Here is a 16,357-nt window from a genome sequence, read left to right as displayed (position 1 = left end):
ACAACAGAATTTGAATGAAAACAATGGAATTTGAATGAAAATAACGGAATTTGAATGAAAACAACAGAATTAGAATGAAAACAGAATTTGACAACAAACAATAGACTTTGAATGAAAAAAAGAGAATTAGAATGAAAACAAAATAAGTAGAATGAAAACAAAAGAAATTGAATGAAAAGAACAGAATTTGAATGAAAACAACAGAATTTGAATGAAAACAACAGATTTTGAATGAAAACAATGGAATTTGAATGAAAAGAACAGAATTTGAATAAAAGCAACAGAATTAGAATGAAAACAACCGAATTTGAGAACAAACAAGAGAGTTTGAATGAAAACAACAGAATTTGAATGAAAACAACATATTTTGAAAGTAAACAACAGATTGTGAATGAAAACAGTGGAATTTGAATGAAAAGAACAGAAATTGAATAAAAAGAACAGAATTAGAATGAAAACAACCAAATTTGAGAACAAACAATAGAGTTTAAATGAAAACAACAGAATTTAAATGAAAACAAAAGAATTTGAATGAATACTGAAGAAGTAGAATGAAAACAACAGAATTTGAATGAAAACAATGGAATTAGAACGAAAACAACAACATTTGAATAAAAATAACAGAATTTGAGTGAAAACAACAGATTTTGAAAGAAAACAACAGAATTTGAAAACAAACAATAGAATTTGAATAAAACAATTAGAAGTAGAAGGAAAAGAACAGAATTTAAATGAAAACAACAGAATTTGAAGGAAAACTGACGAAGTAGAATGAAAACAACGGAATTAGAATAAGTAAAACGGAATTTGAATGAAAACAAAAGAATTAGAATGAAAAGAAGAGAATTTGAGAACAAACAATAGAATTTGAATGAAAACAACAGAATTTAAATGATAACAACACAATTTGAATGAAAACAATGGAATTTTGGAACAAACAACAGAATTAGAATAAAAACAACGTAATTTGAATGAAAACAACAGAATTTAAATGATAACAACACAATTTGAATGAAAACAATGGAATTTTGGAACAAACAACAGAATTAGAATAAAAACAACGTAATTTGAATGAAAACAACAGAATTTGAATGAAAACAACAAAATTTGAATGAAAACAATAGAATTTGAATGAAAACAACGGAATTTGAATGAAAACAACATAATTTAAATTAAAACAACACAATTTGAATAAAAACAACGGAATGTGAATGAAAACAACAGAATTTGAGAACAAACAATAGAGTTTGAATGAAAACAACAGAATTTAAATGAAAGCAACAGAATTAGAATGAAAAGCAGCAAAATTTGAATGAAAACAAAGGAATTAAAATGAAAAGAACAGAATTTGAATGAAAAGAACAGAATTTGAATGAAAAGAACAGAATTTGAATGAAAAGAACAGAATTTGAATGAAAAGAACAGAATTTGAATAAAAAGAACAGGGTTAGAACAAAAACAACAAAATTTGAATAAAAATAACAGAATTTGAGTGAAAAGAACAGATTTTGAAAGAAAACAGCAGAATTTGAAAACAAACAATAGAATTTGAATAAAACGAGTAGAATTAGAATGAAAAGAACAGCATTTGAATGAAAACAACAGAATTTGAATGAACACAACGGAATTAGAATGAAAACAGCAGAATTTAAATGATAACAACAGAATTTAAATGAAAACAACACAATTAGAATCAAAAGAACGGAATTAGAATGAAAACAGCAGAATTTAAATGATAACAACAGAATTTAAATGAAAACAACACAATTAGAATCAAAAGAATGGAATTTGAATGAAAAGAACGTAATTTGAATGAAAACAACAGATTTTGAAAGAAAACAACAGATTTTGAAAGAAAACAACAGATTTTGAAAACAAACAATAGAATTTGAATAAAATGAGTAGAATCAGAATGAAAAGAACAGCATTTGAATGAAAACAGCAGAATTTGAATGAAAACAACAGGGTTAGAACAAAAACAACAAAATTTGAATAAAAATAACAGAATTTGAGTGAAAAGAACAGATTTTGAAAGAAAACAGCAGAATTTGAAAACAAACAATAGAATTTGAATAAAACGAGTAGAATTAGAATGAAAAGAACAGCATTTGAATGAAAACAACAGAATTTGAATGAACACAACGGAATTAGAATGAAAACAACGGAATTTGAATGAAAACAACAGAATTTGAGAACAAACAATAGAGTTTGAATGAAAACAGCAGAATTTAAATGATAACAACAGAATTTAAATGAAAACAACACAATTAGAATCAAAAGAATGGAATTTGAATGAAAAGAACGTAATTTGAATGAAAACAACAGAATTAGAATGAAAAGAATGGAATTTGAATGAAAAGAACAGAATTAGAATGAAAACAACAGATTTTGAAAGAAAACAACAGAATTTGAAAACAAACAATAGAATTTGAATAAAATGAGTAGAATCAGAATGAAAAGAACAGCATTTGAATGAAAACAACAGAATTTGAAAACAAACAATAGAATTAGAATAAAAACAACAAAATTTGAATGAAAACAACGGAATTTGAGAACAAACAATAGAGTTTGAATGAAAACAGCAGAATTTAAATGATAACAACAGAATTTAAATGAAAACAACACAATTAGAATCAAAAGAATGGAATTTGAATGAAAAGAACATAATTTGAATGAAAACAACAGAATTAGAATGAAAAGAATGGAATTTGAATGAAAAGAACAGAATTAGAATGAAAACAACAGAATGTGAAAGAAAACAACAGAATTTAAAGGAAAAGATTGGAATTTGAATGAAAACAACGGAATTAGAATGAAAACAACAGAATGTGAAAGAAAACAACAGAATTTAAAGGAAAAGATTGGAATTTGAATAAAAACAACGGAATTTGAATGAAAAAAAACCCAAATAAAATGAAAGCACCGGAATTTGAATGAAAACAACGGAATTTGAATGAAAACAACGGAATTAGAATGAAAACAACGGAATTTAAAGGAAAAGAATGGAATTTGAATGAAAACAACGGAATTTGAATGAAAACAATGGAATTAGAATAAAAACAACAGAATTTGAATGAAAACAACAGAATTAGAATGAAAAGAACAGAATTTGAATAAAAACAACGGAATTTGAATGAAAATAACGGAATTTGAATGACAAGAACAGAATTTGAATAAAAACAACGGAATTTGAATGAAAACAACGGAATTTGAATGAAAACAACAGAATTTGAATGACAAGAACAGAATTTGATAACAAACAATAGAATTAGAATTAAAAGATCAGAAATACAATGAAAAGAAGAGAATTTGAATGAAAACAACGGAATTAGCATAAAAAGAACACAATTTGAATGAAAACAATGGAATTTGAATGAAAAGAACGTAATTTGAATGAAAACAACAGAATTTGAATGAAAAGAACGTAACTTGAATGAAAACAACAGATTTTGAAAGAAAACAACAGATTTTGAAAGAAAACAACAGATTTTGAAAACAAACAATAGAATTTGAATAAAATGAGTAGAATCAGAATGAAAAGAACAGCATTTGAATGAAAACAGCAGAATTTGAATGAAAACAACAGGGTTAGAACAAAAACAACAAAATTTGAATAAAAATAACAGAATTTGAGTGAAAAGAACAGATTTTGAAAGAAAACAGCAGAATTTGAAAACAAACAATAGAATTTGAATAAAACGAGTAGAATTAGAATGAAAAGAACAGCATTTGAATGAAAACAACAGAATTTGAATGAACACAACGGAATTAGAATGAAAACAACGGAATTTGAATGAAAACAACAGAATTTGAGAACAAACAATAGAGTTTGAATGAAAACAGCAGAATTTAAATGATAACAACAGAATTTAAATGAAAACAACACAATTAGAATCAAAAGAATGGAATTTGAATGAAAAGAACATAATTTGAATGAAAACAACAGAATTAGAATGAAAAGAATGGAATTTGAATGAAAAGAACAGAATTAGAATGAAAACAACAGATTTTGAAAGAAAACAACAGAATTTGAAAACAAACAATAGAATTTGAATAAAATGAGTAGAATCAGAATGAAAAGAACAGCATTTGAATGAAAACAGAATTTGAAAACAAACAATAGAATTAGAATAAAAACAACAAAATTTGAATGAAAACAACAGAATTTAAAGGAAAAGATTGGAATTTGAATGAAAACAACGGAATTAGAATGAAAACAACAGAATGTGAAAGAAAACAACAGAATTTAAAGGAAAAGATTGGAATTTGAATGAAAACAACGGAATTTGAATGAAAAAAAAAACAAATAAAATGAAAGCACCGGAATTTGAATGAAAACAACGGAATTTGAATGAAAACAACGGAATTTAAAGGAAAAGATTGGAATTTGAATGAAAACAACGGAATTTGAATGAAAACAACGGAATTTGAATGAAAACAACGGAATTAGAATGAAAACAACGGAATTTAAAGGAAAAGAATGGAATTTGAATGAAAACAACGGAATTTGAATGAAAACAATGGAATTAGAATGAAAACAATAAATTTGAATAAAAACAACAGAATTTGAATGAAAACAACAGAATTAGAATGAAAAGAACAGAATTTGAATAAAAACAACGGAATTTGAATGAAAATAACGGAATTTGAATGACAAGAACAGAATTTGAATAAAAACAACGGAATTTGAATGAAAACAACGGAATTTGAATGAAAACAACAGAATTTGAATGACAAGAACAGAATTTGATAACAAACAATAGAATTAGAATTAAAAGATCAGAAATACAATGAAAAGAAGAGAATTTGAATGAAAACAACGGAATTAGCATAAAAAGAACACAATTTGAATGAAAACAATGGAATTTGAATGAAAACAACGGAATTTCAGAACAAACAACAGGATTGGAATAAAAACAACACAATTAGAATGAAAGGCACAGAATTTAGATGAAGACAACGGAATTTTAAAGGAAAGAACAGAAGCAGAATGAAAATATCTGTTATTTTCATTCATTCTTTTCATTGTCATTTCATTACAATGAAAAGAACAGTATTAGAACAAAAACAACAGAATTAGAATGAAAACCACAGAATTTGAATGAAAGGAACAGAATTTGGATGAAAACCACAGAATTAGAATGAAAACAAAGGAATTTGAAAACAAACAACGGAATTTGAATGAAAATAACGAAATTTGAATTTGAATTTCATTCAAATTCTGTTGTTTTCTTTCATAACCTCCCCCCTCCCCCAACTTCTTTCATTAAAAACAAAAACCCAACTATGTTGCATCTACTCTTCTGTTTCATTCTTGCCACAGCACCTCATCCATATCACAAGCAGTGTTTGCCCTGGTTGATCGGGCAAACATTGCCAAGCATGACGAATCCAGCCATGAATAGCATCAACTGCTATATCTTCACATGCATCTTCCATAGCTTGGGAAGGGGTATATGTGTGTGTGGATTTCGGTCATACACTTTCCATCTCCAGGCAGAAAAAGATTCCTTATAATGGGCTTGAGGAATGGAGAATATGGAGGGAGATAAACAACTAAAAAGTGTGGGTGGACAGTGAACCAGTTACTGACTCTGAAACAAACATGATACGTAATACAGACTTGGAGTGGTCACTATTGTGAAGCATAGTCAGAGTATGAGTATGTACAGTACTGTAATTTATATAGTGTTGAGAGTATGCATTAATTGTGGGATTGTATGGGACTTACTTTCACATGTATTGCAGTTCATTGACTCTTTCTGAATTGTGTTCAAATGGGACCCTGTAGAGCTGGTTCATCCTCAGATTATTTCTGAGGACACGGTCCAGTGTTGATAAGCTGACCTTATCAGTATTTTGAAATATGTTGTTGTCTTCTATTATTTTTCTTTGTATTTGCTGTGCTGTTATGGCATTATTTTCTAGAAGCATGTTAATGATTTCATTCTCCTGTTCAGGAGACAGCAGACGTTCCCGACCACCTCGTGTTGGTAAGCTTTCAGCTCTGCAATACAAATAGTATACTGTAAAATACTATGAATAGGCCTACTATGTAGGAATACAATATAGGAATACATTTCCCAAATGTGTGACACATACTTTACTTTCACATTCTACAGAACAGTCCACAGGCAATACTGTGCTACAGTAAAGTACTCATTGAGTACTGTAAGATTTCTTACCTATTCTCATTTCAGAAAGTCCGGATGATGGATGCTACAGTGCACCTGATCAAATTTGGCTGTACACTTTGCCCAGCCTCCCTCATTGTTAGACCATGGTTGACCACATGGCCAACTAAAGTGGCTTTGATATCATCGAGATTACGTTCCTTGGCCTTCATCGTCCTCCTCCTCCTCTTAGTCTCACTCCTCTAGTTAGCATCCATTCCTCCAAAACAGAAGAGTTCACCTGTTGCCCCTTTATATATCTCTGATTTCTTAATTGCAATTATGCGTGAAAGGTGTTTACCCATTTGGGCAGTGCATTTATTGCATTATATAATGTGTTTTCTGGGTACACTGTGCTTTTTCAGGGTTCAGAGATTGATGGCTCCATGTCAGAGGACTGGCTATGAATTTCAGACGGATCAGGCCTTAACTTAACAAAAAAGTTATCAATAGTTCTTTTCATCTTTTCTTATTACCCATAGCTAAATCCACTTCTGTCAGGCCTAGACTGCTCACTAGGGCTGGGTATTGTCACTGATTTCTGTAATCCATTTGATTCCGATTCACGAGGTCCTGATTCGATTCAATTTTGACAGTCAGAAATATTATAATTCTGATCGCTTATCAGTACTGATACATGTGAGACTTCATCAGAGGTGTGAGCATAACAGCAGATGCCTTTGTGTCAAAAGTAACTGAGGTCTTATTTCCTGTTTGGTGGTTGTTGAAAAAGTTTTGTGAGCTTTATCGTTTTATTCAAGCTACTCACCTCTCTCTATCCACCTGCACGTTCAACTGGACCACGGCCAATCAGAGAGGTCCTGCCCTTGACTAGCTCTGATTGGTTTAGACCACAATAGGGGCATAATGTGTGTCTGTTTTGACCACACGGAGACTTTCAGAGTTGCGGGGGCTTTTCTTTTCTTTTTCTTTCTTTCTTTCTTTTTTTTACTCAAACAGTTGGTCGCACCGGTGCGAGCTAGGATTTTTTAAGTTGAAAAATTTTGTGACCAAATTGGTTGCACCTGCTCCTTGTCGTTTCTATCTCTGACTTTATGTCCTCTACAAGAGTTTCTGGGTTTTTTTGCTAGTTCTTCAAATGTTCAATAAAAACATGTATGCTAATTCATAACGAAGAAAGCTTTGTAATGAAGACTGTCATTTCCAAAACACTGCACACACACAAATTCTTTTTACACATACAAATCCTGATTTACAAGTACAAAACTGATTTACAAGTACAAAATATTTATGACCACATTTTGAGCCCATAGTATGGTTGGTGCATCAGATACATGTTGTAGTCATTGTGTCTGAAGTACAAGTAATTGTGTGTAAATAACTGTGAAAAACTGTAAAGGGTTTTTTTCCCCTCCCACTGTCAACAGAGTTCTTGCTCATAAGAGGGTCATGTGATTGTTGGGGTTTTTGCTGTTTTCTTTTTATTATTGTAGGGTCTTTCCTTACAATATAAAGGTACAACATTTGCGGGAGTTGACCATCTCATTCTGAGCAGACAGATGTTTTACAGCTGGATTTTAATGTTTGGGTGATGTCATGTTTAGTTTTCTGGTACACGTGTTATCGGTTCTATTTTATAAATAAAGTTATTCAGTAAAATCAAAACAAAATTTCTGATTTGATTTTCGTGTTTTCCCAATGACTCCAGCAGGGGGCAAATAAGGAGCACAGTCCTATTTTACAGAAGAAGAAGAAGGAGAAGGAGAAGGACAGGAGGAGATCTCGCGATACTTCACTGGGCGGCAGTTGGTTCTTTGTGTGCAGCAGGGAACGTGCGTGTTAGGATCGACAGATCATCTTATCTTCCAACTGCGGATCGAAATCTGACCCAATCACACCGGATCACCTGTCCGCACTCCTACAGGTAAGAACGGTGACGTCTTTGAGTGCCAAGGTGCGAGTGGCCGAGTAGCCTCGTGGTGTGCCCGCGGTGCTAACAGCGGCTAATGCTAGCAGCTCCGCGGCCTCAATGTGCGCGCTTTTATTTTACCCACTTTACCTGCTTACCTATCCACATGTGAGACCCGACTGTAACGCGAACTGGACCGGAACGGGAAACCTACGGGTTTTTCTGAGAAACGCCAGCGATCTCTGTAATTAAGTTAGTGATTAAGTAAATATGTGTTAATCCATTAAGTTAATGTGTTCACCTGGACCTGTGGGCGGTGCTTCAGCGGTTAGACGGTTCTCGGGGTGTCAGGCAGGTAAATGTACTTCTAGAGCTCTTTGGTTGGTTAGAAATGTTGATGACATTCTCAGACGTCATTCTGATTGGCAATGTTTGGGGTCAGATGTCATCTTATAGAAAGCTGCAGGTGAGTCAAACAGGATGTAAAGGAAATGGTGCTTCTTAAAGGCCGAGAAACATCTGGAATCAATGTCTTGATGTATGCTCAATCATCCAGGTAAGTAATTCCCAAAATTCCTCATGTAGGTGACTTCTTCAGTCTCAGCTGACTGCATGACTCCATTGTTTATTCAGTAGGCTAGTGTCAGCTGAGACTGAAGAAGTTACCTGGATGGTGATGAAACGTTTCTCCCACTGAAAACGTCCAGATGAACATAATCAACGTTTTGGGATCTGGAATCAACATCTACACATTGATCCACAGAGAACACCCGGACTTCACAGGTGCTTCTCAATCAATAATGCTACTGTAGCAACAGGAACATAAGATAATACGGAGTGAAATGACCTGTGAACATTGTGACTCAGATCACAGACGGAAAATTGGCACGCAGCAAAGGGCCGCAGATCGGACTCAAACTCGGGCCACTGCTTTCTGGCTATGTGGTTGCCTGCTCACCCACTGAGCTAAACTGGCGACCCATCATCAGAGAGTTACTGGTTTGGGTTTCCTGATTGAAACGGATTGAATTCTGGTCACCTTCAGTTTATTGATCGAGTAGCTTGCAAATGATAAGCAATGATCAATAATCGGCTCCTTTTGCTATTTTTCCCAGACGCAGTTAACTTCCTGAATCATTTCCATGGCGCAAAGACGAGGACACATCAGGTACCTGAAGGTGAGTGGATCAGTAGTGATCAAGTGTTTTTAACCTGTTCAGAGGCTGTGCAGCAGGTTCAACAAATTCAAGCTTTCTTTCAGTTAACCAGCTTAACAAAATGATAGCACGAGGACCAAACATCAAACTGTTTCTGCATTTTCTACATCAGCAGCTGAACATATGCATCATGTGACTTCACACCTGGGTTTCGGCCATGATGTCACCCAGAGACCATTGAACAGGTTTTACAAATAAAACGATGAGCAGAGGATCTCAGTCTCACTGACTCAGGCCGTAAATGACAGAATCGGTGAAAACAAGGTAGTTCCATCAGATTTAAACCTGCTCCTGACCATGTGATCGGCACGCATTACCACGGTGATCTCACAGGTACAAAGAATGCCACCTTTGTGGCACAGAACTCTGAGCTTAAGCTTGCTAAGTCGGCAATCTGGCTTTGTACTACAAATGTAATCGCAAAGAGAATTCAGAGATTATCTGAAAACTGGAGCCTATGATTCCTTTGGGTGATCTGGTTCTGGGTCAAGTCGCTGAGACTTTTTCAGGTGATTTTCAGACTTTGAACATCTATACGAACACTTTTTACTATACCTGACTGCTTTCTGTTTCGCCTTGACGCTCCGATAAACGCATCATAGAGCAGCTCAGGCTTCAGTGTCTTGCTCAAGGACACTTTGGCCTGCAAACTGCAGCAGAACCACTAACCTTCCAATTAGTAGATGAGTGTCACCCATCCCAAATGACAGAATCTGAATCTGTGAACCCATGTCAGCATGAAATGTAATCAGATTACAGTCAGACCGTCTGCTTATAAAATGTCACTTTAAACACATTTAGTTCAGTTTGGATCTGAAAGTCATTTCAGCCTTATCGTCACTCTAATCCGTCATTGAGCGTGACGATTGATGTCATGTGAAATGTGATTAAATGTGATTCTACAATAACTGTAATCGTATTACACTCATACTGTCACTAGAGATTTGATTCTAAGTTGTAATCTGTCATTGATGGAATAGCTGTCTCTGTGCTGATATATTGATGAGTGGTTGGTTGGACTGACTTAATAGCTGTGACTTTATGAAAGCAAGGGTCACTCAGCTGATTCAGGTCCAGGAGGAGGGGAGGAGTCAGAGGGAACACCTGTCAGAGGTTACCCGAAGTTTAGTTTAGTTCCCAAAATTTGTTACCATGGTGGCTGATTCAGTTCATTCTCTTTCTGGAACAGAAACCCAAGTCTACCTTATCTCAGGGTTAACAAACTCAGAGTTTTAGCTGAACCCACTTCCTGAATCAGGGCCTGGGGATTAGTGCATGTTTACGACAGGTGTGTGTGGTGTGTGTGTTTCAGGTGTGTGAGGTTCAGAACTCTCAGGGTGATGTCAGAGACGCTTCGCTCGCCGCTAAAGGAGCTGCTGGAAATGTGAGTGCTACGCTTTGATTGGCTGAATCCGTTCACTTCCTTTATTCTGGCATCTTTTTGACTTTAGTGAAAGTGATGATGGTGATGATGTAATGACCTCAGGAGCTGTACGATAACGGGTACGGCGAGCAGATGATGGAGGATGAAGACGCACGCACGAACCTGATTGTGAACTACCTGCCGCAGAGCATGAGCCAGGACGAGCTACGCAGCCTCTTCAGCAGCGTCGGCGAGGTCGAGTCTGCCAAGCTCATCCGCGACAAAGTGGCAGGTAACGATGAAAGTACGGCTAATGTAGCGCTGAAGTACCACTAATACAGTACTACTGAAGTGCTGCTGCAGTATCACTGTTAGTACCACTACTGCAGTACTACAGTAGAATCACTGTAGTACTTCTGAGTACTTGGACTGCAGCAGGCGCTGAGCTCCCCAATCGTACTGCAGTATTATTCAGGTAGTACTATGGTATTACTGGGGTACTGTTACACACAGTAGTACTGTGGTATTACTTTGCTCACTACTAATGATGATAATTTTACTAAAGACAAATACCAGATTACTTTTGAAGCATTATAAGTTTTACTGTGAATATGTTTTATTTCAGTACTTGAAGTAAATGTATTTCAGCATTAACACGTGTACTTGTTCATGCTTCATTGTACTTTGTACTCCTTATGCTGCGCAGTAGGTCACAGCTGTATTTTGCAGTAGTCGTAGTATCAGTACATAGTCGTTATAGTACTGTTTGCAGTATTTCCTGTTCACTGTTGTTTTTTGGGGGGTTTCAAGACGATCAGCTGATTTTGTTTGTTTTGGGGGGTTTTAACTCTGTTTTTTTGTTCTTCTTTTTTTTAGGTGAATTTTGTGATTTTTCTCTCTCATTTTTGTCATAAAACAATTTGGATATTTTTGTTGTTGTAATCTTCATTTTTTTTCACACCAGGTTTAATGACATCAAAGTGTCTAACAGGTACTTAATGCTGATTGGTTACATCAGGGCTGGGCGAACAAAGTAAATAAAAAGTTATTTACTGAATGATTCAAAACAAATTAAAGAATGATTTAGAAAAAAGGTGTGGTAAGAATATGTTGTCACTAACTGAACTTCTTGTTTTTTATTTTATAAGAATTTGAAACTTTGTAATTACATTTTGAGGCGACTGCCGTCTGGTGATGAATGTCTTCAGATGACACGTGGCTTGGTTGCAGGTTTTCAGGTCTTCTGCCCTACAGCAGAAACAGAATAACTTTGATTGGCGAGTAAACGGCGAGCACGTCAGTGCCTGAGCAAAGAATGAAAGTTTTGGTTGAATTTTTTTCGTCCAGCCTCTGATAAAGGTGTTTTGTTTTATTTTTTGTGGGGTTTTATTTTGTTTGTTTTTTTAAAAAATATTTTCACCTGTTTGATTTTTTTTCAGGCTGTTTGTAAAACTTTAAAAATATTTGAAGATTTTTTTTGTTCTGAACAAGTCGAGAAAACAGTCGTTTTCAACAGTCGCGTGGGGCGATGCAGGATTACATCCTGCCAGCGTGTAATCGTCAGGTCGTCGCGCGTTCAGTACAACCATGTGCAGATGATTTGTGCCGACGGTTTGATCATCATCATGTGGCTAACCGCCGTCATGCCAAAGTAATATATCACCAGTGAGTCATCTTTAACCTCATTCACTGACGACGATAAATTATTTACTTCCTTGGACAGATCTTACCTGAACTGGTCAAATCAGGTGAGATCTTACCTTTTCAGATAAAAAAAAATAAAAAATTAATTAATATTTTTATTGAATATTTAAACATTTAATCTGGATTTTATTTCAACTCGATGTAAATGCAGTTTTTATTTTAATCACTTTATTTTCTGTGAGAACTTATTTGTGTTGAAGTGTAACAGGAGAGATGACCTTTAACCTCTTTGTTTGTAGTGAGTTTTTTTCCGAAGTTGATTTGTTTTTGTTTTTTTAAATAGCCAATGTACCTTGCAGTGCCACCTAACTGTTTTGAGAGCTAAAATGTGGCAGGTGCGCGGCGGTCAGGCGGTGTGGTGGGTGGCGGCAGGTTTTCCCGGTTTGTTCAGAAAACTGATGTTTTCCAATTGACTGTATGGATCTCTGTACTTAGTGTGAACTCTGTTTGTTTCTCTCGGACTGTGTAGCAGCTGTAACAGACGCTTTTGTTTTTTATTTTGTTGTTTTCCTTTGTGTTTCTCTAGGCCACAGTTTAGGTTACGGCTTTGTTAACTTTGTTAACCCTAGTGATGCAGAGAGGGCTATCAGTACCCTCAATGGCCTGAGGCTACAGTCTAAAACTATCAAGGTAACGTGCCACAGGTGCTCTTTGTTTTTCCTGTCTCAACTGATGTGTTATGTTCCCCGGACAGTAGAGGGCACTCTCACCTGTCTGATGGATGAAGGTATTTTCAAACTCTGCTGTTTTGTTTTTATTGTTTTCGCACCGACACGTGTCAACACTGAATCTGTGAATTTCTTCAATTCAGTGAGACAACGTACTGCACCTTTTACTTTCAGACATTAATGATATTAATGCTTTTATTTTGGTGATCAGAGCCTGTTTGGATGCTTTTATTTTGTGTTTTGTTTTGTTTGGAAAAATTGTGGATTTTTATTTATTTTTATTGAATATTTAAAAATTTAAATCTGGATTTTATTTGAACTCAATGTAACTGTATTTTTTTATTTTCATCACAGTGTGTTTTCTGTGACAATTATTTTGTAAAGATGATCAGCTGACTTACTTCCTGTCACTTCCCCGCAGGTTTCATTTGCACGGCCGAGTTCGGACGCCATCAAAGATGCGAACCTGTATATCAGTGGTTTGCCACGGACTCTCAGTCAGCAGGACGTGGAGGACATGTTCTCGCACTACGGTCGCATCATCAATTCTAGAGTGTTAGTGGACCAGGCTTCAGGTAACGCACGCGCTCAGTAAGCTCAGGGTCATGTGATGGCTTGTGATGTCTGGAACTGAAAAAATTCTGTTCTGGTTGGCTGTTTAGGTCTGTCACGTGGCGTGGCCTTCATCCGCTTTGATAAGAGGGCCGAGGCCGATGACGCTGTCAAACACCTGAACGGACACACGCCTCCCGGCAGCGCTGAGCCAATCACGGTCAAGTTTGCTGCCAATCCCAACCAGGCCAGGAACTCCCAGATGATGTCACAGATGTACCACGGCCAATCACGACGCTTTGGGGGGCCCGTCCATCACCAGGCGCAAAGGTTCCGGTATGCTGACCTGCTCAGAATAACCTGATTACTGTAGTCTGAGTACTCTAACCTACCTGTCCCGAGATCCAGCTGCTAATCGATTTAGATGTTTGTTACTGTTCGTTGAGAATCAGTTAATCTGCAGCTGTCTAATACTTCCGTGTGTCCAGGTTTTCTCCAATGAGCACCGACCACATGAGCGGAGGGGGTGGGGCATCGGGGAGCTCATCCTCTGGTTGGTGCATCTTCATCTACAACCTGGGCCAGGAAGCTGACGAGGCCATGCTGTGGCAGATGTTTGGCCCGTTCGGCGCAGTCTTGAATGTGAAAGTGATCCGAGATTTTAACACCAATAAGTGCAAAGGCTTTGGCTTTGTTACAATGGCAAACTACGAGGAAGCTGCCATGGCGATCCACAGCCTGAACGGGTACCGCCTGGGGGACAAAGTCCTGCAGGTCTCCTTCAAGACCAGCAAGGGGCACAAATAGAGGAGGGGGCGAGGCTAAAACTAATAACAGGTGTTTTTGTTTTTTGTCTGTTTTGTCAGTTTTTCCCAGCATGCCCTGTTTCTTTATGTCAGTAAGTAATTTTTCTGACTGTGTGGGCATTCATCCACAATAAAGGACTGAAATTTGCAGTATGACTGACAGCTGACTGTCAGCATTGTTATGAACATAACTGGAGTTGTATCGATTTCTGCAGGTTTACTTTAAAACATTTGCGGTCAAAGGTTACGGAAACTAAATCTGCTCTTTTCTGATTTGAGTAAAACGTTCAATTGGTTTTATGTACAGTTTATGTAAATGATGTCATGGTAACCACTGACAACTGATTAAAGGATTAAAAGTTTGGACAGGTAACCTGACATTATCATGTCAGGTGATCAGGTCAGTGTTAGGCGATTAGTTTCATGTTGTACAGGTGAGGTAGAGGAATGCACCTGATGAACAGGTAACTGATGTGAAGTCGATTTTCATTTGTTTTATTTTTGTATTGCAGCTTCATTGTGACATTTATTCAGCAATAAATCTGTTATTGTGAAAACTTAACCTGTGTCTGAATGTTTGTCTCCCCTTTGTCTGAATTTCCTTAAACTGTCAAACGTTTTCTTTATCGATGGACACAAAGTGTAGAGTTTATTTGACTATTTCTGTGTCGTTGCATATTCAGTACAATGGCGTGACTGAACGATGACAAATGCAGTGGTCTGGTTGGACAAATCTGTTTATTTGGATCCAAAACATCAGAAAAATCTAGCTCGGTTTGAAAAAATAAATGCCACAAATTTGTCCTGTGGAATTATGCATCCACTGTGTAAGAATAGGTAAGTCCAAAAATATTTTTAATGTGGGAATTTACGCATCCTGTGTGAAAGTTTTACTGTGAGCCAGTTATAGAGGACCACAAGGCCACACGCATTGAAATAAAGAATTCTGTGCTTAAATTATGAATTGTATAATAAATCATCCATTTGTGAATTAATTTTTCAAAATGATTTTATTTATTCAAACAAAACTAAAGTAATTGGTGTAATAGTTTAAAAATAGGATTCAATTTGTTGTGCACCAAAATATCCTTTAAAATTTTATTTCTTCTATAAGCTGTAACTTTTTTAAATTGCTGTAAAGGAGGATGGGCTTGTTGGGCCATCAAAAAAGAGGTATTAAGAGCTTGATTCAAGACTCCGATGTGTCTAGAAAAGGTGATTACAAACTGAATCAATTCACTCTGATTATTCCTCCTAATTGTTGGCTGATCCTATCAAAGAGTGCTTTCACTTCACTTTAAATCTGCCGTAAAAAGCGGACTGAGTAACCTCTAGGTCTTAAAGCCTTAACGCTGAAGTAGCTTCTTCCACATGCATCTTAAAGGTGCAGATACGATGGAATCTAATCAATTGATATTTAATGATACTCCTGAAAAAATGTCTAGGATGAAAACTTTTTTATATAACAGTATGTGTCTATCTGTATCCTTAAAACAATCCTTGGGACATAGTTGTTTGCTTTGATTATTATTGTTTCTAAAGAAAACTATTGTGTCTAAAAAGTTAACTTGGAATTTATTTAGTTGAAACTGTAACTTCATTAAAGGGGTGGTGATTGTTCAATTTATCAAAAAAGATTTTGAAAGCTTCCAAGCCATGTGTCCAAATACCAAGGGGTTGGCGATAACCACAATCGTCATGTGACGATCATCAATAACTGGAGAAGCATAAGCACACTCGGGAAATTTTGTGTGAGTGGTGTTGGTAGCAGTAGGCCCGTGCCTGCCAAGTTTGGTGGCAATTGGAGAAAGTTCAATTTTTGAGCCACCTAGGTGCCCACTGTGGTATTTAAAGGCCTGTGAGAGAGTGGCTGGTTGAATCATGGTTGCAAGGTAGGAAATTGAGGTATGTGTATCATAGGATAGAGCTGGAGGAGACCTTTAGGGCAATATAACACCTGCTGGATGTAGGAGGTACAGAAGCTGAGTTGGGAGTGAAAAAAAG

General features: G+C 36.0%; 1 protein-coding gene across 3 annotated transcripts; it reads left to right on the top strand.

Moving 5' to 3' along the window:
• The first annotated feature begins 7,857 nt into the window (after window positions 1-7,857).
• LOC146491055 (ELAV-like protein 1) lies at window positions 7,858-14,915 on the top strand. Of its 3 annotated transcripts, XM_085151744.1 has the most exons (8): window positions 7,880-8,058; window positions 9,159-9,221; window positions 10,573-10,644; window positions 10,747-10,915; window positions 12,854-12,957; window positions 13,417-13,570; window positions 13,658-13,883; window positions 14,036-14,915. In XM_085151744.1, exons 2-8 carry the CDS (start codon window positions 9,186-9,188, stop codon window positions 14,352-14,354), a joined length of 1,080 nt encoding a protein of 359 aa, XP_085007870.1. In that variant the 5' UTR covers window positions 7,880-8,058; window positions 9,159-9,185; the 3' UTR covers window positions 14,355-14,915. The 3 variants fall into 3 exon arrangements, with proteins under 3 accessions (XP_085007872.1, XP_085007871.1, XP_085007870.1); XM_085151746.1 differs by lacking the exon at window positions 10,573-10,644 and having other exon boundaries at window positions 7,858-8,058; window positions 9,165-9,221; window positions 10,712-10,915; XM_085151745.1 differs by lacking the exon at window positions 10,573-10,644 and having other exon boundaries at window positions 7,859-8,058; window positions 10,712-10,915.
• The last annotated feature ends 1,442 nt before the right edge of the window (window positions 14,916-16,357 follow it).

This window comes from Neolamprologus multifasciatus, chromosome 23 (assembly GCF_963576455.1).
Source record: "Neolamprologus multifasciatus chromosome 23, fNeoMul1.2, whole genome shotgun sequence".
Classification (NCBI taxonomy): Eukaryota; Metazoa; Chordata; class Actinopteri; order Cichliformes; family Cichlidae; genus Neolamprologus; species Neolamprologus multifasciatus.
This window is presented reverse-complemented; position numbering and strand designations above follow the sequence as displayed.